The 25,872-nt window shown below is 44.3% G+C and overlaps 2 protein-coding genes and 1 long non-coding RNA gene across 4 annotated transcripts in view; all 3 read right to left on the reverse strand.

Moving 5' to 3' along the window:
• Nucleotides 1-9,477, reverse strand: l3hypdh (trans-L-3-hydroxyproline dehydratase). 2 transcript variants are annotated; one of them, XM_083642506.1, is made up of 6 exons: nucleotides 9,377-9,477; nucleotides 3,262-3,739; nucleotides 2,690-2,859; nucleotides 2,443-2,565; nucleotides 1,708-1,845; nucleotides 1-1,215 (listed from the first exon to the last, which is right to left on the reverse strand). In XM_083642506.1, the coding sequence occupies exons 2-6, from the start codon at nucleotides 3,737-3,739 to the stop codon at nucleotides 1,090-1,092; spliced, it is 1,035 nt and encodes a 344-aa protein (XP_083498632.1). In that variant the 5' UTR covers nucleotides 9,377-9,477; the 3' UTR covers nucleotides 1-1,089. The 2 variants fall into 2 exon arrangements, with proteins under 2 accessions (XP_083498632.1, XP_083498633.1); XM_083642507.1 differs by having other exon boundaries at nucleotides 3,262-3,743; nucleotides 9,377-9,445.
• A 921-nt stretch (nucleotides 9,478-10,398) lies between these two features.
• On the reverse strand, nucleotides 10,399-12,378 carry LOC310781997. Its single transcript, XR_014553003.1, has 4 exons — nucleotides 12,203-12,378; nucleotides 11,632-11,760; nucleotides 11,164-11,288; nucleotides 10,399-11,004 (listed from the first exon to the last, which is right to left on the reverse strand). It is a non-coding gene; the product is annotated as an uncharacterized lncRNA (long non-coding RNA).
• Nucleotides 12,379-14,757: 2,379 nt separating this feature from the next.
• The window catches only part of LOC310782377 (voltage-gated delayed rectifier potassium channel KCNH5-like), a gene marked incomplete at both ends in the record, with an annotated part of 17,395 nt that continues 6,280 nt past the window's right edge, over nucleotides 14,758-25,872 (reverse strand). The window contains 5 exons of the mRNA XM_083643042.1: nucleotides 14,758-15,912; nucleotides 18,093-18,289; nucleotides 18,703-18,955; nucleotides 19,932-20,131; nucleotides 25,134-25,563. Of these exons, the coding sequence (XP_083499168.1) occupies nucleotides 14,758-15,912; nucleotides 18,093-18,289; nucleotides 18,703-18,955; nucleotides 19,932-20,131; nucleotides 25,134-25,563 (2,235 nt within the window). The remainder of the gene's footprint in view (nucleotides 15,913-18,092; nucleotides 18,290-18,702; nucleotides 18,956-19,931; nucleotides 20,132-25,133; nucleotides 25,564-25,872) is intronic.

The raw sequence follows: 25,872 nt of genomic DNA on the forward strand, positions 1-25,872 counted from the left end.
ATGATGCCCCTTTTTGCTGGGGACCCCCTGGAACCCCCTCAAAGACCCCTGGGGGTCCCCGGATCCCACTTTGAGAACCACTGAGGTGGAGACAGTGACACAGCCACTCATCCTGATGAGCTATGGGCTGTTTGGAGCTGAGTGTCTGATTTCTACACTTGTGTTCACACTGACAACACTGAGCATAAAGAGTGAAACAGGTGGGATTTGTACCAGTGAGGAGCTGTTTATCTTACTGAGCTAGAGTCAGGGAGTGACTAGCCTCCTTCATCAGCTTATTTCTATCAGCGTTCAAACTACTTGATGATGATAAAGTAGCATCACTGCTGCTATCAGTCTGCAGCTTAAAATGTGAAGGCTTCTTAAGCCATTGTCTGAGGCAGGGATTGAACCAACAACCTTTGCACATCACACACCATCCACATGTGTATCTGAGTGAGCTACAAAGTAGAAAGTGAGATGGAGATTTACAATGGTGAGCTTTTTTTTGTTTTTGTTTTTTTACGACTGGGGTAAATCTGCCCATGAATACAACACAAAACATACACACTTAAGACATCATTAAAAAAATACAATCATTTTGTGAGATCAATAAGGACATCAAGTGCAAGTTCAAGAAGTGCAATCCGCAAGATTAAAAAAAATGCAAGAACTGAACTCATATTTGGCTGACATGTTTCAAACCTCATTTGAGGTCATATAATGAAGCGAATATTTTAGTTAGCCTCGGTTTGCTGTATCATTGTCTTTAATTAGGTTAGATGTTGTTTGTGCATTGTAGTAGGCTTTTGATAGAAGATGGTTACCTGTTTGGTGTGTTCAGATTATCACCAGTAGTACATGGATGCAGGTATGATGATGAACTGTGCCCATCACCTGCCGACCCATCTTTAAATTAATCTCTACAAATCATCAGCTATCATCTGCAACGTCTCCTACTGCTTGGATGTGTGGTCTAGTTTCTCTACGAGTAGACAGGACTGCTTCTTAAAAGGTTAACATTGTTATTCTTGATTTTAAAAAAACATACACACTGATGTTTTTGACATTTGGTTACAAAGTTGAGAAACACAGGCTGTTAAGTCAGGCTCATTTCAGGAGAAACCCGTGTTTGAGCTCGTCATCAGCCTCCTGCACAAAGCGTGAAATGCCGGTGTAGAAAGCTCTGCCAGCAACCTCCACCACCACCGCCTTGAAGTCTCCACACCGGGTCTCCTGCACAGAGGAACACACACAAGAAGCTTCCTCAGTGAAAGTTAAGCATAGTAGACTACAATAAGACAGTTTGAGGCAAACATTTTGCTTTATTCCAAAAACTACCCGAGGCACACGGACATCACGTAAACACTGATACCATGTTAAAAGAAACTGAAAATAAATTATTTGGGGGGGAGCGGGGGGGACCTTCTTGCTGTGAGGCAGTAGTGCTAACCACTGTGCCAAAATGTCATCCAACATTACATGTATTTTGAGTCTCTAAACAAGGTCATGACATTATGGCGATTATCTCTAACTGCTCCTGAACTTTGGTTAATGACACACTGACCGTGACTCTCAACCCGTGAAGTCTTTCAACTGCTACCATCTTATCAGCACACGTGGTCTGTCTGCCTGCTCTCACTTTGTTCACCATGTCTGAGTTCTCTGAGTAAACAACGAATGTGACACAGTGTCCCTGATGGACATGAAAGAAAAGTCAACTGCTACCTCAACAGCTTTTCCTGTGAACTGGGAACCAGTAGCCCCGCTCTGAAAGGTCCTGGTCTGGTTGAGCCGGAGGAGACCTTTGTGATACTGAAGAGCCACCCGGGCCGTAACACCAGAACCTGTGGGGCTTCGGTCCACCTGCAAAGATATCATTTAAACACATTCATTATTACCATTTTTCTTCCCCATCTGCCACTCTCACAAACTAGGTCACAGAATTCACAGATTCATGCAGTTGTTTTTATTAAGGCACAATTTTCCAATGTGACATTTTCTGATATGTTTAGGCCAAAAGTTGGTTTCCTATGGTGCGAACCAAGGGATTTCATCAGTCATTCATTTTTCCATATACATTTCGTAAAATGCTTATGAAAATAGTTTTACTGAACGGCGGATGAAATACCTTGGTTCGTATGCCTAACCCGGAAGAGGGTGTGACTTTGGCAGACTAGACTAGATTAGTACAGACATCTTCATTCTTGTCACTGCTGCCACGTTAACCACAAATAAGAAGTCACCATATCAAAAAAAACTCAAGCACAAGACGGCCATTGTTAAAGGAAACCAGGCCCGGATCATTTCACTGTGGGTTAAAACCTGGAAAACCCCTCCATTATCCATCACAAGGGGCTGAGAATTAGAGGGTATTGTTGTTCTCGAGTGAATCCAGATGAGCCTCTTCAAAGCATGGAGTGACTCACTGGCACTGACTCGAGACCGCAGACAGTGAAGTACCTGAGCTTCTGCGAACACACACACGTTGGCTGTGGGGTCAGAACAGTAAGCGTCTTTGCCGTCCGTGAGGATGGTGCCATACAGGAAGGCCAGGTCATCGCTGGTCGGGTGGTGCAGCTTCACCTAAGGATAATGGATGAGAAAACAAAATGTAAACTCAAGATACTTGGCTGACACCGTTGAGACTGTCCCCCCCCCCCTTCCCATTCCTCATGTGCTGTGAGTTGTACATCATGGAATGCCTTACTTGAGATTTGACAGCGTTGGTCACAGCAGTGGCTGCGTCCACCAGGTCCCGGGTCCTGGCCGTGGTCACATCCAGGCCAAACCTCTGGGCGCTGACGAAGGCGTAGAACGCTCCACCGTAGCTGATGTCCACCACGACGTCACCGAAGCCTTCCACTGTCACCGTCACATCTGACAACAAGAATCACACTTAGTCCTGCAGAATCAACTCAACACTCTGGCAATGCTGTTAGTAACACAGGAGCATGAGGGTCTAGATCAGTGGTTCTCGTGTGGTCTGGGGACTACAGAGGTCCCAGGTGGTCCCTAGAAAATTGAAAATTGTTCAGTTTCACTAGTTAACACAATTAGAGAATGTAGAAGACTATTTTTGATCATAGTTTCGCTGTTATCTCTCATCCTAGTCAACAATACAAATAGTCATGGAATTCTAATGTAATCATATCCAACAATAAAAAAATATTCTCCGAATTGTGTCAGAAATCCACTGGTCTAGATGATGTATTGGTTGTTGTGGTTGTGAATAAGGTGGATCTTGTTTCTAGTGGGAGAAATTCAAACTGATCGCTCCACCTGTGGCGAACGCAAACGCCGGCACGCTGTGAAACCTGACTCCGCCTGTCTTGCCATCGGAATACTCAACGAAGGCCTTGACCAGGCCGCAGGGACAATGTATGTTCACTTGCGTCTCGGGGGACCGCGGCTCCTTGACGAGCTTGTAGTCCACGGCGAAGCGGCCCAGGGCGATGACGGCGTGTCCACACATGGTGCTGTAGCCCTCGTTGTGCATGAACAGCACCCCCAGGTGGGCCTGGGGGTCCTCGCTGGTGACGATCAGGGCCCCATACATGTCGTAGTGGCCGCGCGGCTCCAGCATCAGCACCCGCCTCAGGTGGTCCAGGTGCTCTCTGACGTAGCGGCGCTTGGACAGCACGCTGTCGCCCCGGACCTCCGGGTATCCGCTGACGATGATCCGCAAAGGCTCTCCGCCCGTGTGCATGTCCACCACGGACAGCTCACCGCCCTCGTGGGGTGGAAGCTGCAGCTCCATCTGCCTGCAATCAAATCAAATTGTTTTGAGCCAACATAGAGGCACCTTTTCATGACTTCCTTCCCTATATACAATTCACAAGTCTAGTCTTGTTTATTTAGCAGTCAAATCTCAAAGGGACACACATACTATACACATCATATACTAGTGTACATACTATACTAGGTCATACACATCTGTTTGGCCTGTCTACTAGCCTAAGGAACAGAATTGGTGATACTATCCTATTAGGGTTGGAGGAAGAACTTAGCAAAACTAGGAAATATAGAGTAGCTTTAAGGTCCAGAAGCAAAATCAGTATACGCAATATTATTTTGGCAACTCATTACAGTCAGCACATCAAGACACTTTGGGATATTAAGCCTGATTTATAATTATTATAAGCCATGGAAGGCCGAGTGATTTTAAAATCGTGTAAACATGTGGCTCAATGCTTTTATGCAATGTATCACAGTAGCCTATTTATTGTATGTGGTCAGAGATGGGACTGAATAAACTAGTACAAATACTTTGTTACTGTAGCCTAGTTGAGTAGGATTTTCAGGTATCTGTACTTTACTGAGTATTTATTTTTCTGACAACTTTTTACTCTTACTCCGTACATTTTAACACAATTATCTGGACTTTCTACTCCTTACATTTTTGATACAGGCTAGTTACTTTAGCCTGATGATGTAACATCGTCTGTCTCTCTCATCTCACACTCTCCAAGCTTTCTTTTCTCCAAATGATTAATCAAAGTAGTCTTTATACATCTTACAACATGTTTGGAGGGGATCTGCTAAGTTTAATTGTCTTTGAATCCTACTACTTTAATTGGAGGCATGTCTGTCTGTCTGTCTGTCTGTCTGTCTGTCTGTCTGTCTGTCTGTCTGTCTAGCTGTCCGGAGTTGCAAGACACACCATTGCGTCAATCATGTCCAAAATTTGCCAAAACACTTTTCAGAGGTCTGGCAGGAATGTGGTGTGGGGGAAAACTGGAAAAAGCACCCAAGGGGGGCACTACAGCAATACTTTGCGTATTGTATGCCTTCACACTGTATGCCATCGTGACATCACTGATGATGTCACAATACATAAATCAGTACTTATTATTATTTTACAAAAGTAACTTAAGTAGCCTATACTTGTACTTAAATAAAGATTGCGTGTAGCCTATTTTTCCCATCTCTGTGTGTGGTTAAATGATTTTGACCTAGAAATACCTTGAAAGCATGAATGCTGAATAATTTTGGAACAACAATAGGCTGTGAGTGTCAAATTCTAATGTAGGCTGTTACATCATCACATACATGGTCACCTCGGTAGGACAATATGGTGATTGATTGTAATCAATTAGCAGGTGATTACAATCAAATGGGGAAAAAACAGCCAATGAGCTGTGTAAAGCGCCCAGTAGGAAACATTAGAAATGGCGTGATATCATGGGAATATTGGTGGACTGGAGACCCAAGATTTGTGTTTTCAATCCTAAATCAGGACCAGTAGTTTTTGAAGGGGTCATGTTTGGGGTTCAGGCCAGTGGTAGTAGATTACAAGTAGACAGATGGCTTACCCCGTGCACAAATGTCAGACTGATAATATACTGTAGCGATCCAGGTAATCCAGGTATTACGTGTAATGTGGTGTGCAATAGAAGTGTCTCGATTGCAGCTAGGAACTGATGTGTGGGAGTGTTACCGAGGGGGAACACTATGCTTGTGGGAACGCTTCCGGTGAGAGAGCATGCGTGGAGTCAGTTACCGCCTAAGGAGAAGCAGCTAGCTAGCTATGGGCGTAGCAACCGCCTAGAGTTGTGATATGACTAACTGTGAATAAAGAACCCTGTACCAGCAAGAAGCCTCTGATTCTCTAAATAGCAGGAACGCTACATTGGTGTCAGAAGTTAAGTGGTGAATATTGCCTCCATAATCGGCGAGATGGTGAACAAGTTCCTGAGGAAAGAGCGGAGAAGAATCAAACGAGAGGCGGGAGGAGAAGGAGCCGGGGCAGACAGCCAGGCGTCCGAAGAGGAGCAGGACCGGGCAGACACAGCCGCTCCTACAGAGAGCCAAGTGGAGCAGGCGGTAGAAAGCCGGGTGCTGGTGGGGGTGAAGACCGAGCCAGACGACATTGCCGCCGTAGCCATGGAGGCTATTCCGTGGCCCAGCGAGGCTAGCCTGCGGGCCAGTGACGGGGAAGTGGTGCGGATCGAGGCGGCGCGGAACGGCGCCCGCCGAAGCAAGAAGGAAGTGACACCGAACGGTAAAGGCGAGTGGGAGCCATATTGCACAATGTTTAACGTGGCAGCGGACATGAATGGCTGGTCGAGAGAGGAAAGAGCCAGCCATCTTGTGATGTCCCTCGAGGGTGAAGCTATAACGTGCGTGGCGGCGATGGCCGATATAAAAGACTTGGATGCGGTGATGGCGGCCCTGCGGAGGCGCTTCGGCCAATGCGAGGAGAAAGGCATCGTGGTTGCGGAACTGTGTAACAGGCGTAGACGACCGGGGGAGTCGCTGCGGGCACTGGCAACAGACATTGAGATCCTCAGCCGGCGCGTATACAGCCGGCTGCCGCCAGAATCGCTGGATGAGTTGGCCAGAAACTACTTTATCCAGGCAATCGTGCCGCGAAGTCTAAGCGATCAGGTAATGCTGAAACGGCCAAAGACACTGGGGGTGGCGCTGGAGTTGGCGCTTGAAAGAGAGACAGTGGAGGGTTGGGCCGTGAGCAGTGGCACGGGGGGAGCCGCCCTCGTGGTGGGAATGGCGGCGGAGAGCCCGCTGCAAGAAGAGCCAGCATGGAAGATGGCGTTGGCGGAACAAGGCAACAGGGTGAGAGAACTGTCCGAGTCGGTGCAGCAGTTAAAAGAACAACTGCTCCGAAGCGCGACCCTGCAGCCCACCCCACGAGACAATACCTGGCCCAGGGGGCCCGGGGCCATGCGCTGCTGGACCTGTGGACGCCCCTGACATCGGGCCAGAGAGTGCCGCGGAGGAGCGGGGAACCAGGGTAACGACACGGGGCCCGTCTAGAAGGGGCGAGACGGGTCCCCGATGTCATATTCCCCGTAGCCACGTCATCGCGGGAGGGAGCCCATCGACATTGACGGGGAGGTGGGGCTCCGCCTTCCCCCGAAGTAGACGACATCGCCGGAGCTGTCAGCATGCAGAACGGGCCGCGCACGATGAACGGCTGCCATGTTCCAGTTTACCTGCAGGGGAGGTACTGTGTCGCCCTGGTGGACACGGGGTGTACGGCAACGCTGGTGAACGCCAACATGATGCCCAAGGGGACGCTTCTGGAGCAGCCAGCGGCACAGCTGCTGAGGACAGTATCCGGTGAGTTGATGCCGATGAGGGGAAGGGGGTCCGTGATGATAACTGTGGGGGGACAGACAGTGAACTTTCCAGTATGGGTAGTAGAGATGGCGGGGCCCTGTATCTTGGGGGAGGACTACTTGACGCTAAACCAATGCACAGTAGACCTAGGGAAGAGCACACTGACGTTCGCAGGGGGGCCAGTAGTCCAGATGGGTCACCCTCCCACCGCTCCAGGGGAGCAACCAAACGTCAATAACATCACTGTATACCGCGTCACAGTGGAGCACGGGCCCCACGCGGAGCCGCAAAAGAGACTGTGTTGGACTTAGACTTAGACTTATTTTTATTTGTCCCGGAAGGGAAATTCATTTTCACTGTCCTGTACATTATAAGGAAAAAATTCTTACGCCAGTGTGCAGAGAGGACATAACAAAAACAGCAACATACATGACATCAACAGAGACAATAACAATGTGGCAAGACAGACAACACATCAGCGGGGCCTGCTGTTCAGAGCAGCTATGGCTGCCGGGATCAGGCTTTTCCCGAGGCGAGCTCTTCTAAATTTGATTGTCCTGTACCTGCGCCCTGAGGGCAGTGGGATGAGGTGTTGGTTGAGTGGGTGTGTGATGTCCTGTTGTATTGAGTGTGCGAAGCGTGTGATGGACCGGTTATTTAACTCTGTGAGGTGTGTGGACATGTGGGAAACCGGGGCACTTAGCGAGAGGGTGTCGCAGCGGTCCCGGGGAACAGACCAGGTGCGCGGGACAACGACATGGACAGCAGGGAGCCTGCTGGGCATGCGGCGCGATTGGACACCTGGCCAGAGAGTGTCGAGGGGCTGTCGGGGACCGGAGGACAGCGGGAGAGGAGAGACGTGCAGGCGGCGGGCAGGTGAGACTCTGCTGGACTTGCCGTTCGCCTGAGCACTTAGCCAGAAACTGCACTGCGCCCCCCACGGTTGCTGTGCGGAAAGCCGAGGTGGAGATCGAGGCCGGTTGTGTTCCTCCTGCTGTCCTGAACACGCCGCCCCCTGGGGAAGGGGGGCAGGAGGACGACCGAGTGCAGGAGGTGGAGGAAGACGAGGAGGACTGTCCAGATGTGGATCTGGAGGACGACGGCGTAACCATCATGGATGTCGTCGTGCGTGAGTGGAAACGCAGGCAGGCGGAGGACGCGGAGATCGGTCCGGTGCTTGCGTGGGTGGCGGCCGGACGCCGGCCCCCCGTGGAGGAGACTCACATGTTTTCCGGTGCCACGAAAGGACTGTGGAACATGTTTTCCGACCTGCGGCTGGATGAAGATGGGCTGTTGGAGAGAACAGGGCACGGGGTAAAAGGGAGGCAGACGGTTGTGCCCAGATACTTGCGGGGGTTGGTTGTGCGGTGGGCGCACAGGGGCCGTACGGGGCATGACGAGCCTGAGAAGATGCTCCGAAATGTTCGTGCACTTTTCTACTGGGCCGAACGCGAGAACGTGTGGAGATACTGTAGTGCGTGTGATGGCTGTGGGGACCGAGGGGGGACCGTGCTGAGTTACACTGCAGAGGACTAACCCCACTGGGGGTTGAGCGGGACTAGCGTGCTTCAGGTGGGACAGAAGCTGTGAAAGGGGGGATGGAAATGGTGGTGGTTAATTGGTTGGTAAAGAAAAAATGGAAAAAAGGAATAATGAAAATGTGGGGGCTATTGTTAAATTGCAAATGTAAATGATGTAAAGTAACTAAATGGTGGTGGTTGGAAGTTAAGGTAAATGTTGGGGCTTGGTTAAATTGAAATGTGTTGAATTCAGATGTGGTGATGGGAAAAAGTGCTATAGAGTTGGTGTGTTTTGGTACAGGGGGGATGTGTGGGTTGTGGGTGTCAACGTGGGCGTTGACTTATTGTTGGGCGGGGAGTATGTAGCGATCCAGGTAATCCAGGTATTACGTGTAATGTGGTGTGCAATAGAAGTGTCTCGATTGCAGCTAGGAACTGATGTGTGGGAGTGTTACCGAGGGGGAACACTATGCTTGTGGGAACACTGAGAGAGCATGCGTGGAGTCAGTCTCCGGTTACCGCCTAAGGAGAAGCAGCTAGCTAGCTATGGGCGTAGCAACCCTATGGTAGCAACCGCCTAGAGTTGTGATATGACTAACTGTGAATAAAGAACCCTGTACCAGCAAGAAGCCTCTGATTCTCTAAATAGCAGGAACGCTACAATACGTTTACTACCTAATGATAGAAAATCTATAACATAATTTAAATGGCCGAGTGAATGTCATTTTACAGAGCTGTAGGCTAAGGAGAGAGTGACATTAAGCGTCGTTTGAAGAAAGGATTATATTTTTTACCTGCCTCAGATTTTCTCGGTAGTTTGTGCTCAACTTTCTGCAACTTTCTGAGTTTCTGCAACTTTCTGCACCTCGCTGAGCTCGGCTCGCTGGCTGCAACTTTCTTCTATTTCTTCTGTGCCTGCAGCAAAGAACTTTTATGGAAAGAAATGACAGCTCCATATTGCCCCATTGCAACATCAGCGCCCAGCAGCCTCCGCCATTTTTTATTTTTGGAAGCGTGACAGCGCCAAATGAACCTCGCAGTGGTCAGCTGCGGTAGCGCTGGCCCCTATAATCAGCCTCTCTAAACAGTAACTCAACGGGAGAACACTCTAAATTTCGTGGATTCACATCTTTTCTGGGCGTACTGCAAATCTTGTTTGAAGTGGTGTAGTGCAGGGAGTAAAACAACAACCATATTGTGGAAACTAAGCAAAATTTTTCTTTTTTTTCTTTTAGTTTTTTCAAGATAAATAGCTAATGAAAGGACCCGAGGTTAAAAACACAGCAACGCACTTCTGACGGAGTGGACGACAGCCGCATTTGCGCGACAACACAAACTGCAGGATTAACATCTTTTCCGGGCGTATTGCAAATCATGGTCTATTCTATTTACTTAGCCTATACTATTTACTTATTTATTCAATGGCAGGATCAAAGCAGAAACATATAAACGTTCATTCTGAATTTCATTTATTAAATAAATACAGCAATTTGAAATCATGGGTTCAGATTGACTAATTCAATTTACTGATTTATTTATTTCTAAAGAAAACACATTTATTGATGAAAGATCAGCTCCATGTGTGCTTATACTGTATATAGATAAAGCTGCGTTAATTTGTCCCAATTTCCCCCCAGGGATCATTAGTCTTTCTGATTCTGATTACATTTGCTGAAAAATTCACTGACTACAACAGTATATGCAGACATGGTCCAGACTATAATCAGGGGAAAAAAATGTCAATGTAGAATTTGCAATCATGTATAAATCTATACCCATAACAAACATTCAAGTAAATGTATGTTAACGTAAAAATGTAGAGTGAATAGGCCTGGATAGACTGAACCTGGCTAGAAAAGTTAAGCTATTCTTTTTTTTTAACTCTTTATTTAACATTTTTTCAAACAACAAAGAGACAAGACATGGCATACTCCCATTGCTAAATCACCCATTTATAAATTAGTCCACTCAAGTGGAAACGGTCAAATCATGGAATTTTAATGCAAACATAAATTAAAACACTTAATTGAGCCAAGATAGCCAGATATTGCTCTTTGACATTCTTCAGACTACACAAAATACATAAAAGGTACCCCCCCATAAGTTCTGTCTGGAGACATTTCTTTCTTTCTGACTAAAAAAAAAGTGGGGGATATACTGTAAAACTCCCCCAAACTACTGGATCTCTGAACTATCTCTTTAACCAAATCACATCTCCTTTTGATAACTAATGTAATAGCTCATATATTATTCACTTCAATTCACTGAGCCTCCCCTGAAACTGCTTGGATCCCGAGCCCCCCTGCGGAGGGCCGCCTCCCACTTTGAAAACCACATGGCAGCAGTGGTGTCACTGGAATCAAGGGCCCTGCTGCAGGAGAATCAGGTGCCGTGAAATGTGTCTCTGAACCAGTCTGTTTGCCTGTAAAGCACAAATTTGGAAAATATGAAGTAAAATCACTAAAACAAAAAATGTGATAGTCACTCTAAAGAAATCCAGAGTGACTGAGCTTTCACTCTAAACGGGATGCTATGACTGACATCTCAAAGTACCACTGGCTTTATACAATGAGAATCTTACTTTTCTTTGATGGCAAATCCTGACGGTTTCGTGGTGGCTTTCTCTTTAACTCCACGTCCAGTGGATGTGGTGGGTTAGGGCAATCAACCCTTGTGGGCACTGCGTCCCGTTTCAATCCTGCATGGCTACATGACAGACAGACAGAAAGACAGTTAGATAGATTTTATTGTCCCCAAGGGGAAATTCATTTTCACTCTGTACATTACTTGTACACACACACACACACACATATGTATGTATATATATATATATATATATATATATATATATATATATATATATATATATATATATATATATATATATGTATGTATGTATGTATGTATGTATGTATGTATATATATATAGAGAGAGAGATAGAGAGAGAGAGAGAGAGAGAGAGAGAGAGAGAGAGAGAGAGAGAGAGAGAGAGATGTTATATAATATATATATATTGTTTGATTGTGATATTTTTCAGTAAATACATACACATCAGATGGTGTCTTAAACTGGCTGGGGTGAAAATGTGCACTGCACACTCTGTAGGTCCGATTAAGGCGCTCAGAGCTTATCCTCATCAAAGTTGCATTCCTCAGATTCTGCACCCACCTGGCACACCTGTAAAAGGCAGAAGCATGTATTTATTCCTAAATTCATTCGTTTGTTCCTTCATTGATTTGTAGGCTACATGACATTTTAATTATTAGAATGAACAAGAACTGCTGAGAGTAAGAAAATGGGGGTGGGGGAAACTGGAAGGGATTCAGTTCCAAATGCTAAAAGGCAAGCTTTGATGTTTTTGGATGTTTGTTCATAGTGATTAGTGGAAAAAGGTGACAGATACCAGCTAGGGGCAGACATAAAACCATTCAGAAATCTGCCTATTTCGGGATGAAAAGGGTGACTCACCTAAAGGTGACTAGGTTGTAACCCTGGTCATCTTAGTTTCAATTAACTAGTTAGCATGTACATAATATCGTGAACACAGCTTCAACTTGAAAATACTATAGCCTCAGAGCGAGACTAATAGCCTTCATTGTTCACGGTCGTGAATAATTACCTTCCAGGGTCTTTGGGGAAACGATGAAAGGCATGTTGTTTGCTGTCAGAGTTTCTGCAGTTAATTGCCGAACAGAGCTTATTTTTCAACTTTAAATTCTTCTTCCCCGTCATTGTGTCATCTTTCTGCATTGTTCTGTTACTCCTGTTGTCTCGAGCCTTGCATGGAGGGTGAAAGCGCGGCTCCAACGTCCAGCTGTGACTGTCTTTACCGAACACGGACCTAGTGGAATGTAGGCGAGGCTGATTATAGGGGCCAGCGCTACCGCAGCTGACCACTGCGAGGGGCATTCTGTTTCCAAAAATGCCCGGAGTGTCGTCTCTTTCCTTCCATGCTCTTTGCCTGCAGCGGCATACGTGTCTAAATTCTCCGCCAAATAACTAAACAGTGCCATCTTCTGTTCAGGAGGGCTGCAAACTGTTTTTGTTATTTCAGTGTATGCCTAGATTTGTAGAATTTGTATGTTCTACTTAAAATGGAAAATTCTGAAAGTAGCCTAATTTATAAACTTCTGCTATCATAAACAACAAGAATAATATAGCTCTACTACATGAATTATGATTTTGCATGACACTGTAACATGAGGGCTTTCAATGTTTTTTGAATCGGGACACCATACAGCAATAATTATTATATAGGCCTACCATTAGATCCATGTTTCTAGAATGCAATGCATCACACTGACTTGAATAAATACTGGATCTTGTGGTTGTGACAGAGGAGACAAAACAACAGGTAGTGAGCAGGCATCATTCTTCATTCTTCACATCATTGATAGGCTCCTGTAGTGTAGGTGTAGGCATGCAAGGGTAATTACACATCAAATATAAAATAGCCTACTTGCATTGAGTTGGCTGACAGTCGCATGCTTCCATCCTTACACTTATACAAATGTGAATCACACACAAAACTGGTCATGAATAAAAAACCTCAGATATGCTGTTCCCGCTTGTGCATGCTTCTTACCACTTTCACCCAAACAGTATAAACAAATAAAGTACAGTACATCTCTGTTCAGATTTGCATAGTGTGGAGTAACCCATCATTCAAAAACGTATGTGGCCCCAAAACCTCATATGCATTACTGTTCTCACTATAGGCTACAGTAGAAAAAGACAAAAGTCAATGTTTAAATATCACATCTAAGATCAAGTCAAAATCCACTTGCTACAGTATAGGTTGGAGAATTATATCCGAGCAAAAATAAATACATAAATAAATAATACAGTTAATAAGAAGTGTGTTGATATGGCCCGCTGCAGAGCTTAACATAATGTTCGGGTCGTTTTAAATTAGTGAAATATTCCTACTTTGTTTCAGAGAAATTAACTTCTTTCACAAGTAAATAATAAAGAAAATAACTTGTGCTGTAATTTGTATTATTAGATTGCCATTATTGCATTCCTACTCCTATTTTACATGCACATAATGAAGCTCAAACACAGTTCAGACCGTTTCTAAATGGTTCACAAAGAAATAGAAATTTTAACATTTTAGTCATTCCTCAGTCCTGTAATTTCAAATCCTGACCTTGTGATGTTATGTGCTATTTTTAATCTGAATTACAATGATGTTATGTGCTATTTTTAATCTGAATTACAATGCTTTGTAAAAGGCAAAACCATCAGCAGCTTTAACATTTATCATATTATGGAGCATCTGCTCAGTGCTCAATAACTAATGTTGTTTTGTCATCAGGACAAATAGGCATCCATTTTGGAAGGAGGCGCTCTTTTAAAAATGTAAGGCACACATTTAATTACCTGACAACTGATTCCTCTCAGTGCGGTCGCTACTATCCCTTCAGTTTGGGCGGGCACTGGGCAGCAACATGTTGGCAAACTGTGGAGTCTAACTATTCCTACAAAATCAGATAAAAGGGAGATGTATACACATGGGGAGAGCATGCAGAGTTCAGTGTAAGAGGTCACTATGACTCCAGTCTTTCCAAAATAAAGAATCAGAGTCCAAGCTCTTAGCTGCAGACATGCTTTGTCTAGCAGGACCAGTTGAACACTCCCAAAAAGTGAAAGTTATGAAGCTACTTTCTGGCTGGGTGTCCTGCTACAAGCTGACTTCCCAAAAAATCCATGAAGAACATGGAATGGAAGGACAGTTCCAAAAAGACTTATTGATGGTCCCATCAGACTAACAAGTTTCAACTCTTCATCAGAGCGCCGTGCACATTAAGCCTAGCCAGGTTTTTCATCATGTGAAAGATTGCATATTTGCTGCACATCAGCGTTTTTCACTGTTTGAGTACTGCTGCTCCAACATTCTTCATGAATATTTTTCGCATTCCCAAAAACTGGAGCCTCAAATAAACATATAGGACCATGGAAGTCAAAAACGACTACAAAATCCCTGGGTTGTTGCAGTGCTGAGGTAACATGACAAAATTAATTCTGCATGCAGTAATTTGCAAAATGCAAGCAATTTCTTTAGCAGACCAGAATCCAGCTGGACATGCAAATTTGTATTTACATTTTCTAAACATTTTTTTTTCACAAAAATGATTTTTTTTCTCTCTCTCTCTCTCTCTAATCAACAAATGTTTATTTCAAATCATCTGTTTCTGGTGTGACAGGCGTTGGGGCAGCAAAGAAGTCCTTACTTCTGAGCCTTGTCCTGGGGGTTGAGGTCTGTGGCAGTGACAGCCTTCTCTTCATGGACAGCAATCTGAGGATCTCGCTCACCTGAGTCTCAAGGGCCGACAGCCGGCTGCTGAGGATCTGGATGTCCCCCTTCAGCTCTACCTTGGCCTCGTGCAGAATTGCCTGAAGGAGCGCTTGCTCGGACGCGGGCGGCACAAACGAGTGTTTGAGCGAGCCCTCGTTCTCCACCCCGGGGCTGTGTCCGAACGGGGTTCTGTCCATCGGACTGCGTTCCATCGGGCTTCGCTCGAATGGGCTCCTCGCGTCACCGGCCCTGTCGATGCGCAGGTCGCTCTTGGTGATGCCACTGTCGCACGAGTCGGTTTTGTGCAGGGCGCTCTTCTCTTCATCTCCCTCCCCTGCGCCGTGGCCTCCTCCTCCTGCGCTCTCCGTCTCCACACCTTCTTCTGGATCCAGGCTCTTGCTGTGAGCAGGAACTCCTTCTGAGGCCTGGGACCCATCGGCCCAGTCCTCCTCTTCTTTCTGAGGCTGCTTTTCTTGCTCCACAGTGGGTGGTGCCGGTGCAGCTGCGGTGGCGTTCCTGAACTTCGCCCAGCCTCGAATTCCTCCACTGCTGGTGACACCACGTGCAGCTCCACCTGCAGCCTTGCACTGTAGAAGACTGTCCACCCTCTTGCACTCTTGATCTGCCACACCAGAGTGAGGTCTCCCCTCTGGAACCTCTTGTGTACAACTTTGGTCTGACTTCTCAGTGTAAACAAACATTTGCGGGACCTGTAGAGGATCGCAGTCACTGCCGGCTCTTCCCGCGTCTACGCAGGACGTGCTGCTGTGCATCATGGAGCTGTACTCCTGCTGCTGAGAGGGTTTGCGCTGACATAGCGTGTAAGGGTTGGAGTCAGTGCGATGGTGCAGGGGCTCCACCTGCACACAGTTGTGCTCAAGGTAAGACTGTCCCGGCGTGGGGACGTCCCTCTGCTGCTTGAACCTCTGGAAGAGCTTGCGGACCGGGTGGTCTTCAGGGATGGAGAGGGTCACTTCGTTCTTCTGGTGCTCCTGCTCCCGCTTCACATCAGCGATCTTCCTGAAGACTATCTGCAAGAGGGATGGCTGAGTCAGTGGTCTTGGCATTAGGATGGTGACGTGGGGTCCACTCATGGAGAGGACATTTAAAATGACAATAGCAGGTCAGGAACCAATCTGCACATTGTGACCTACTTGGATGAAATACATTATAATGCAGAATGGATACGGTCTACAGCTACACTGTATCATGCAATATTTAAGGCTCAATAACCGCAAAGCACTTGGGAAAGATAGAATAGTGGTGCGATATCTAGGCCTCGAGTCCTTCTGATCTGAAGCCCCTCAGAAGACAAAAGAAACAGGCAAAGAAAAGTTGATACTTCTTAGCTCCTCGCTTACTTTCTTGTTTCATTTGATCTTTATTACCAGTATTACATCATTTGTTTTCAAAATAATTTATAGTTAGAGAAAATCGTGATAGTAACCATACATGCAATAAAGTGTAGTCCTTGTGAGCAGATTCAAATGTTAAAGTTAATTTGACAGTTGTGAAATTCCTACATTTCAAACGTCCACAAGGCTCTCTAGAAACCATTGGACATTTGAAAAGCCTTTCCAGACGAAAATATATCGACACTCCACTCATCTGTCGGTTTATCTGAAACGGAGTAGGTGAGGAATTTTATTGCTGGAACTGATTGTTCAAATCACTCACAATGAAAGAAAGGGGGGAAAGATCTATGTAAAAAAAAGTACTCAAAGTGTAAAGGCAGAAGTAAAAGGGTGATAAAACATTGTTGAACATAGAAAGCAGTGAGTATTTGAGCAATTAGTGTCAGGGATTGACTACATGGATTCTTACGTACCAACCATCTACAATCCAGGTGTGTCCGCATGCAGACACACCCTGCCACTGCTTTAGCATGTACAGATGCAAACAAAAAACTAGTCAACTGTATATTTAACAGCAACGAGGGCAGAGTAAATGTTCAACCTGTGCAGGCATGAACAGCCGGTATGTATGTATGAATGAATAATAGATTGCCTTATTTTCACTGAATACAGTTCATGTATGGGTCATGAATCTTTCAACACATCATAATAGAAAATAGTAGCTCTAAATTTAACTTCACATTGTTTCTATGCTTGACTGAGGCAGTATGCTTCTCACACAAGCCATCTCCTAATGGAGCTGTAACAAAGTAGCAATTTCAGAGATATACTTAAACATTATGCAATTGTTATAAACCCGCTTCTTTTTTGTGAACACCAATTTTAGTCTGTTCACATTTCCTCCTCAAAAGAGCATACCCCTTCTGAATAAATGTTTGTTTCAAATCTATTTTGAAACTTTTCCATTTCAGCACAATGGACCACGTGTACGTGAATTTAAAGGGAATACTTAAGAAGTTACATAATGCTGATCCCATAGGATAAAACATAAATACTATCATGTCTGTGAGGCTGGAAACCATTGAACCAAGGCTCTAATCTGTGATGGTATTAAGATGTACAGTATAGCCTGGAGATGCTCTATCAAAAATTAACTGGAGACTGACTTTGGACTCACAGAATAATTATTTTTGACTATAAAAAAAATATATAAAAAAAAATCTGATCCAGATAATTGTCCCTCATTATCAGAAAGTCATCCTGGCTTCAGTCATCATTTACAAATTTGATCTTTAATGAGGCTGAAAATTGGGGGCTTGATAAATTGAATAGATACTATGATAAATTATAATTTAGAGGTAATAAGACAGTAATGACTTTTCTCTGAAATGTAGGGATTGCCCTACTACAACATCTTGTTACTGAAAGATTGTTAAACAAGGTATATAATCTGAATGTTGATGTTTGTGCAACAGTACTGATAAATTAATCAATTGTTAATCAATTGTTAATCAATTAATGGTGGGCTGGTATTTTTCAGATAATCAGTAAGGTTTAATAGACTGAAAATCTCTCCATGAATGTTTTAACAATTAATAACTGTAGTAGGGTTTGCTTGTTAGTTTAATTTACTTTTTACATGTATTTTGTTTTTGGGACTGTTTTCCAAGACAGAATGTTAAATAAACTCAAACTCATATACTCTGTAACGTGACGTCATTGTTGTAGTTTGCAAGGGCAAATGCAAATCATGGCTCCAACTGTGAATAATATGAATCAATGTAGCGGGTAACAAATAAGACCAGACAACTCCTGACAACTTTTGACATTTGAAATGTGGATGTAATCGTTGTTACCCGTTTGCGTAGGTTGCAGGTGAGGATGAGGTTGCGGGAGAAGGAGTTGGCGAAAGCCGTGTAGAACTCCAGCACTCTCATCAGAGCCTCTCTGCTGATGACGTGCAGGTCGCAGTAGGTCAGAGCGCGCACGTTGGCGCAGGCCCGTGCCATCGTGGCTTCTTTCCAGAACACATCTCCAAACACGTCGCCCTTGCCTGCATGGTGCCAAACATGATCAGTTTATTTTTACAAACAGTCACAGAGCATTGAATTATTTGAATATAAATGCCTTATGTGTTACGATGTTTTTAGAAAAAATATAAATCAATCAATCAATCAATCAATCAATCAATCAATCAAATAAAATACCATCATGGGGGGATCCAGTGACATTTATGGACAGACAAATGAATGTACACTTAATAGCAGAAGAGCATAATGTACATAGGATTTTCAACAATGTAAGGAATAATAAACGTCGCACAAGGCACATGGAACATGGGTCAAACTTTCTATCTATTTCTACTGTATGTAGTGTTTTACTAATCCAGGATACAATGTCATTCCTCCTCGATAATCTGAAATATAGTAAATAAACCTCTCTCATAATAATACCGTGTCGTCTCACCTAGTATGGCAATAACCTCCTCATCCTGGATGACTTCTAGCGAGCCGGAGACGACAAAGCAGAGGGTGTCGACGCTCTCTCCGATGTGGAAGATGAGGTCTCCCGGAGCGCAGTGCGTGGTCTGAAACTCCACAGCCAGAGAGCGCAGGCAGCCGTCGCTGGCCAGCCGGAAAGCCGGGTGGTCGTTGAACACCTGCCTGTTGAGGTGGACGCAGATGTCTGCTCGCATGTCTTTGGGACAAATGGAAAGAACCTGAGAAAGAAGAGGAGATTTGACACCAAACAGTTATTGTGCTGAAGGGGCATTAAAGGGGCACCCAAATCTGTGTAAAGCCTGACATCTAATGGTAAAAAGCATGCTACTGAAATGGCCATCTGCTATCGTCTGATCTTTGGTGCCAGGTGATCACCTTCTATAGCAGGGGTGTCAAACATACGGCCCGGGGGCCAGAACCGGCCCGCCAGAGGTTCTAATCCGGGCCCACAGGATGACTTTGCAAAGTGTGAAAATTCATTCCAATGTGATGCACTTGTGAAGGCTAAGAGAGGTACCAGGTTTCAGGAGCAAGTTAAATATTAAGTAGCCTATTCACGTTTTCTGTATTCATCACTAAATGGTAAACTATTTTCATCACCCTTGAAGACAATTTCACAGCTGTTAATTTATAAAGCACAATTATAATGCACAGTAGATTTGATCATTTGTTTGATACTGTAGGCCTAGCTATTATGCATTGATTTTCTTTGCCTGCCTTTCTTTGCGTGAAAATATGTTTGACACCCCTGTAGAGTACATCAGGTGGTGATAACAATGTGCTCACTCAGCTTTGAGGTCAGGTCATATCGACATGACCTCCTGCCAACCATGCCCACCCACTTTTTATGATATTATTAAATATGATAGCACTTTTACGTTTACTCCATCAGTGACTGAGCTGGCAGCTCTTACTTCAGCTTCAGTCGATGTAATCAGCTCAACTTTGGACTTATACATTCATAAAACAGGTGATATGTGATGTGATGTGCACTATAACACAGTTTCCATTCAGTACAACTGAATGGAGAGTATACAACTTTATAGCTGTTTAACTGTCTACAATATTCAATATACAACAATACAATATAGTATTTTTCTGATTGGCCGGCAAGTGTTAAATCATATAATCATATCATATCAACACAGTATTACTACTAACTGTCACAACTTATAATAATAATAATAATAATACCTTATCCGTGTCAATGCCCTTGGACATGGCCCAGGTGGAGACGATGAAGTCCATGACCCTCTCGCTCAGGCCTTTGGGAACCTGGTAGAGCTTCAGGAAGTCACGCACGTTGTTGAGCATCTCATGGTAGCGGTTAGTGTTGGTGTACATCTGCTGGAAGATGGTGGTGACATTCCCAAAGATGGTGGCATACAGCAGTGCTAGATAGAAGATAGAGGGATGGGTAGATTTACTTGGACAGCATCGGAACGACAGAGGAAAGGAGAAACCTCGATAAGAGGTACAGAGATAAGTAATGTCAAGACTAGAAATATGAAGGAAAGACACAGGTTGCCAGCTTTGGATTATGGATCTACTATGTTGGCGTCCGTGTGACACCATGTCATGTCGCTAACAGTACGAGCATATCATAGACAACAATGTCTCATTAATGTCATCAAAGTCAAAATTGCTCTATCTCACATCAAAGTGCATATCATTAGGATTTTGTGGGGGAAACAGTGTGCTCTGCCTCTGACACAGAGTACAATACAATATGACAATAATATGGCCGCCTCAAAACCAGTTCAACTTAACATGCACACATACTGTATACGCACACACACAAGAGTGGTGGATCGAGCGCCAGCGTAATTTAGAATGCACATTTTCTCAGCAAGAGGCCTCGGCTGGAGCACTGCCATGACCCCAATGAGTCAGTTAGGATCTTTTATGGTGAGGTTTTACCCACTCAAGGGGAAAGAAGCATCTCAAGTCTTTGGAGCAGGATCACAAAGGTTAGGGTGCATATCCTGTCCAATCCAATCCATGGCGCATTGTCCATTTTCTACATTCTAGCCTGCGGGCGATATCTCCCTTTTCTTTTATCGCTCACTCATCCTTCTCACATAATTACTGTATATCTGTAGTGGGAGATTTATGGGCCGTAATTGAACCCGACACTCCGGGTTGCCGTGTGACCGAGTGATCTTCGTGATCCGAACACCCACCAGAGTAATGGGTGTTTACTTTCGGAAGTACAAACCTTGAAGCGCGCGCGGCTGTCAGTTTGGGTTTCCCTCTTGTCTTTTTGATTGCATCACTCTGCATCCTGCTTTAAAAGGACTGGGCCAAAGGTTGGAACAGCGACGGAAGTCGTGACGGATGAACTGTAAAGACTGACGATGAAAAGAGACTATTACTGTAACACCAGTTGGTGATGAAGATGAGGAAAAACACCAGCATGAAAAGAGCAATTTATATTTTATTTATGTTATTATTATTGTTATTGTTATTGTTGTTGTTATTATTATTATTGTTTATTTATTTTATTTATATTCCTGAAAAGGCCCACTATACCAAGAATGAAGTTGAAACTACATTACTTATTATCAGAGATTCAATAGCTTCACGTAAAGATATTAACCTATACACATAGATAAACTATTTTCATATATTCAAAAAATGTATAAGCTGGGTTTACCTGAGTTTACCCTATATTACGTAGTTATGATAATGGCTTTTACCTGGATGTTGGAAAGGAATCCAATAAATTTAAAGGGATCCATTCAGACAATAACAAAAAAATATTTGACTGGGCATATATTTGGAGTGAGTGAATCCATGTCGGTTTTCGATCTTGTGGTGCAATAGAATGAGAAATTGATTTGTACAGCCGTGAGCTGCAGCATTGTAAAGAATGGTGTAATATAACAATGAGAAGTGGTTGAGTAGTTTCAGTATGAGAGCTGTGCAGATTAAAATAGCTTGTCTGTTAGTTGGGTCGTGATGACCAGCCCTCAGCCTCACACGGCAGGCTGCGATGGTGCTGGAGATGTCACTGTTAATTATCCTCAGAGCTGAGAGAGCCAAACTGTCTCTGGCGGCGGTGGCTTCATGTGAATTACACTAGTCAAGAACAGAGCAGAAAATGTCACCCTCGCAAGGGTCAGAACAAGATTCATTTCTATACTAAATGCCAAATTATCTCACTGTGCAGATAAGATATTTAAGATTAATGTCTATAATAAACGTCAAATTCTCTCACTGTGTAGATAAGATATTTAAGATTAATTTCTATACTAAATGCCAAATTCTCTCACTGTGCAGATAAGATCTTTAGAATCTGATGATGCGTCTATTTCGGTTCCATTCAGCAAAAATACAGATTATTTAAATGACATCCAGATTTCAAGTTTTTCTTCTCCTTTTGGATCAAAGGTGACACTGCTCCAAATTCCACCTCAGCCCTTCCTCGAAGCGCTCGAAAAGTGTGTTAGACCTAAAACCTGACACATCCGTCCTGATTCTGTTAAAGCATTCTGTCAAGGTGATCCCGACCCGACGAGAGCTGTGAAGTCATTCCTAAATGGAAAGGAGGTCGCTCCTGATGCTCCTGGTGTCACAGCAGAGGTACTGCGGGCGGCATCGGGCTTGTCTCAATTACCGGGGGAAGAGAAGCACAGGAACCGCTGCTAGGAGCTGTCGCTTTCCTGAGAGATATAACAGATGACACTCTGGGGGTGGTGACTTAAATCTGGTTTATGTGTCCACAGCAGGCAGACAAAGAGGACAGTCCTTCAAAATGAGCACAACATGACTGGAACAAGTATTTGTCACCGCGCAAATGTATTTCCAAACATCACAAACTAGATCCAGTGTGCATTAGAGCAGTAACCTCAGACTCCCCCGGTTTAGCTGCTCTCTAACCAAATGTGCCAGAGTGTATTTATATGGAGCAGCTTCCAGGTGCCACTGTCTTCATGCGTCTAAAAAGACTCCCCAAAGCTGTTGCTATAAATAACAGGGATGCAAACTCAGAGTGGAAAAAGGTGACAGATACCAGGGCAGACACAAAGCCACTCAGAAATCATTCACCTAAGTGCCCCATTTGGGGGGTCAAAAAGGTGACTGTCACCGAAAGGTGATTAGTTTGCATCCCTGAAATAAGAAAATGCTGCAAATCATTAATGTCTGATTAAATAGGGAGATACAGGAAGTACGTTCCTTTGAAATAGTCATTAAGAGAGAAGACAATACTCTCTCTCCATACCCAAGGCACCCAGAGTGTGACAGGTCTGAGATGAAAGGGATTACCGGTAATAAAAGACAAATTAAAATACTGTGCTCGGGTTTGGCAACACTTCAAAAGCCTCAAAGCCCCAGTATTCAAAGAATGGCTACAATTATGTAAAATAGAAGGTTCCAAAAAAGCTGATGCAAACACTAAAGGAGGTATGGCATAAAATGATATGTTTGATGTTTTATGAAAGGTACACAAAGGGATTTTGGGCAAAGTGACAAAGAAATAAGCAATTTTTTCTATTTTTCCCCTTCACTGAGAAGATATGGGTCTGTTTTGAGTTCTTAGAAACCGGTTTGAGGTATGGGCTATATATAGAAAAACAATATGTCAGTGTGGAAATATATGGCAATGTGGAATGATATTCCGTTCATTGTGCTAATAGTTTAAATTGATATATAGCTAAATTAGCACATTTGTAGAAAACATATTTAAACTGTAGCTATGTAACTGCATGTGCATATATACAACTTATTTTGGCGCAGCCTTCTTTGCTACATTTCTTATTTGGAGTGACCTTAGTTCCAGAACAGTTATACATGTCAGTGGGTTAGGGGGTGGAACAATCTTCAACTCTTCACTGCTTATATCTAAATACCAGGTGTGTGTTCAGTGACAGACTGGGATAAAACAAATTCCCTGCATTTCTACACCACCTAATAACCTCTTGAATTAAGTCAAGAAACAACAACCAAAATATGATGTTAAATTAATAGATTTCAGGTAGTTACATTCATGGTTTTGCATAGGCATACTAACCCAAAAAGCTATTATTGGGATTCGCGAGCAAGTTTCAGAGTGACAGACACAGAGCGTCCCCGACCCGTAACCATAGTAACGCACTGACTCCTGCGCACGGTGTGAGAGGACAGGGACAGATGCTGTCACGCTGCCGCAGTTATCAATGAGTTTTTCACTGCATGAGAAAAGGCAAAGAGAGCTGTGGCATTATGGAAAATTGAAATGTGAAAAATTGCGTCAATTGCGTGAGTGAGAAAACACCCATAGGCTATATCAGGGCCAATATCAAATGTTTTGGGCCACTTAAATAAATTATTTTCAATGAAAATCATCAAAGGCTTTTTTTTCTCGTTTTGAGTGCCCCATGCCTAGTCTGGTGGCCCTTCTGGCATTTCCACAAATGCCAGATGGCCAGTCCGTCTCTGTGTGTGTTGATGGTTCTCTGCATGGATTTGGCATAGATAGTCTCTGTGCAGATCTTCCTGAACCTCCACAGCAGACATATGTTCCTGCACTGGCAGCTGGTAGATAGCCAACAGGACTGTGGAGCACATTGTCTTGTCTCGCATGCAACTTAAATGCATCCAGATTGTTTCGTCTTCCTGCAAGCTTCTGCTGGCAAATTATGAATGGATGAATGAGATGAAAATAGCGTCAAAGTATGCACGGTTCATTTGAGGAAGATTACGACCAGGCATGCTCTTTTGGCCTCCAATTGGATTTAGTTGGACTTTCAAGATTTTAACGTTTATCCGCTGAAGAAGAAAAATTGTCAGTTTGATTTAAAGTCCCTGGAAACCAGAAATATTTCTTTATTATTTAGCATTTTGAGTTCATCACATCACAGGACCCTATGTTAATAAGCCACCAGCCAAATTTGAACGATGATGAACGTCGCAAAGTATATAAATTTAGGTTTGACAGTCATGGCAAAACTCATGAGAATCAATTAGTTTTTAGAGTGTATTTTCTCTCGCGGACTGTGTGGGCGTGTCCCGTCTGCAGCAGGGAAATCTCTCTCTCTCTCTCTCGGAGAGAGAGGGAGAGAAGGAGAGAGAGAGAAAGAAGGAAAGAGAGATGTGTGTGTGTGTGTGTGTGTGTGTGTGTGTGTGTGTGTGTGTGTGTGTGTGTGTGTGTGTGTTAAATAGCTGTGTCTTGACACTACTGTAACTGTGGCCACCCACCACTCATACCAAGATGAGCAATGATGACGTTAACGAAATCAGCCACCATTCTTCCAATATGGATGTTATTCAGATAAAGTCATCTAGGCATCTAGGCACAAACTAAAGGCAAATAATATGGTCTTTGAAACACTTTTTTTAGACCTTACACCACCTTGAGAACTACTGGTAAACATGATAGTTAATGTTGGAAAGCGATAGATAGACTGTACTTACATCCCACCATCATCATGGCCACAGAGAAGATCTTCTCCCCATCTGTCGTGGGAGCAATGTTGCCAAATCCAATGGTGGTGAGGCTGGTCATGGTGAAGTAGAGGGAGGAGATGTAGAGCGTGTCCTTGCTGGGTCCGCCTTCCCACTGGCCCGTCCCGCTCGCGTTGTAGCGGTAGGGTGTGCCGATGCTGAGGGCCAGCTGGTACAGCCAGCTGTCAATCTTAATGGTGTTGGTGGCCTGGTCGATGACCTCATAGTCTCCGATGCTGTACCAGATGCAGGCCAGCCAGTGGGCCACCAGGCCGAACACGCACACCAGCAGAACCAGGACGGCCGCTCCGTACTCCAGGTAGTGGTCCAACTTCCTGGCCACCCGGCCCAGCCGGAGCAGACGGATCACCTTCAGAGAGCTGAACAGGCTGCTGAGACCCTGCAGCCAGCCAGGCAGAGGAGAACAACCACATTTACTGTGATTCCTTATAGGGCTGGGCAAAAATATCGATATTGTGATGTGAGACTAGATATCATCTTAGATTTTGGATATGGTAATAATATCATGAGTGCATAAGTGCACAAGTGTTGTCATTTCCTGGTTTCAACGGCAGCCTTACAGTAAAGTGATGTAATTTGATTCTGAACTCACCAGACTGTTCTAGCTGTTCTATTATTTGCCTTTACCCATTTAGTCATATCCACTGTCCACATTACTGATGATCATTTATCAAAAATCTCATTGTGT

The sequence above is a fragment of the Poromitra crassiceps genome, assembly GCF_964638095.1.
Source record: "Poromitra crassiceps genome assembly, chromosome: 9".
In the NCBI taxonomy this organism is placed as follows: domain Eukaryota; kingdom Metazoa; phylum Chordata; class Actinopteri; order Beryciformes; family Melamphaidae; genus Poromitra; species Poromitra crassiceps.

Coding starts and splice junctions, on each gene's coding strand:
- l3hypdh (XM_083642506.1), bottom strand. CDS start 3,739: ATGGAGCTGCAGCTTCCACCCCACGAGGGCGGTGAGCTGTCCGTGGTG. Junction 2,860..3,261: donor GGCGTTTGCGTTCGCCACAG/GTGGAGCGATCA, acceptor TCTTGTTGTCAG/ATGTGACGGTGACAGTGGAA. Junction 1,216..1,707: donor TCACAGGAAAAGCTGTTGAG/GTAGCAGTTGAC, acceptor TCCTCTGTGCAG/GAGACCCGGTGTGGAGACTT.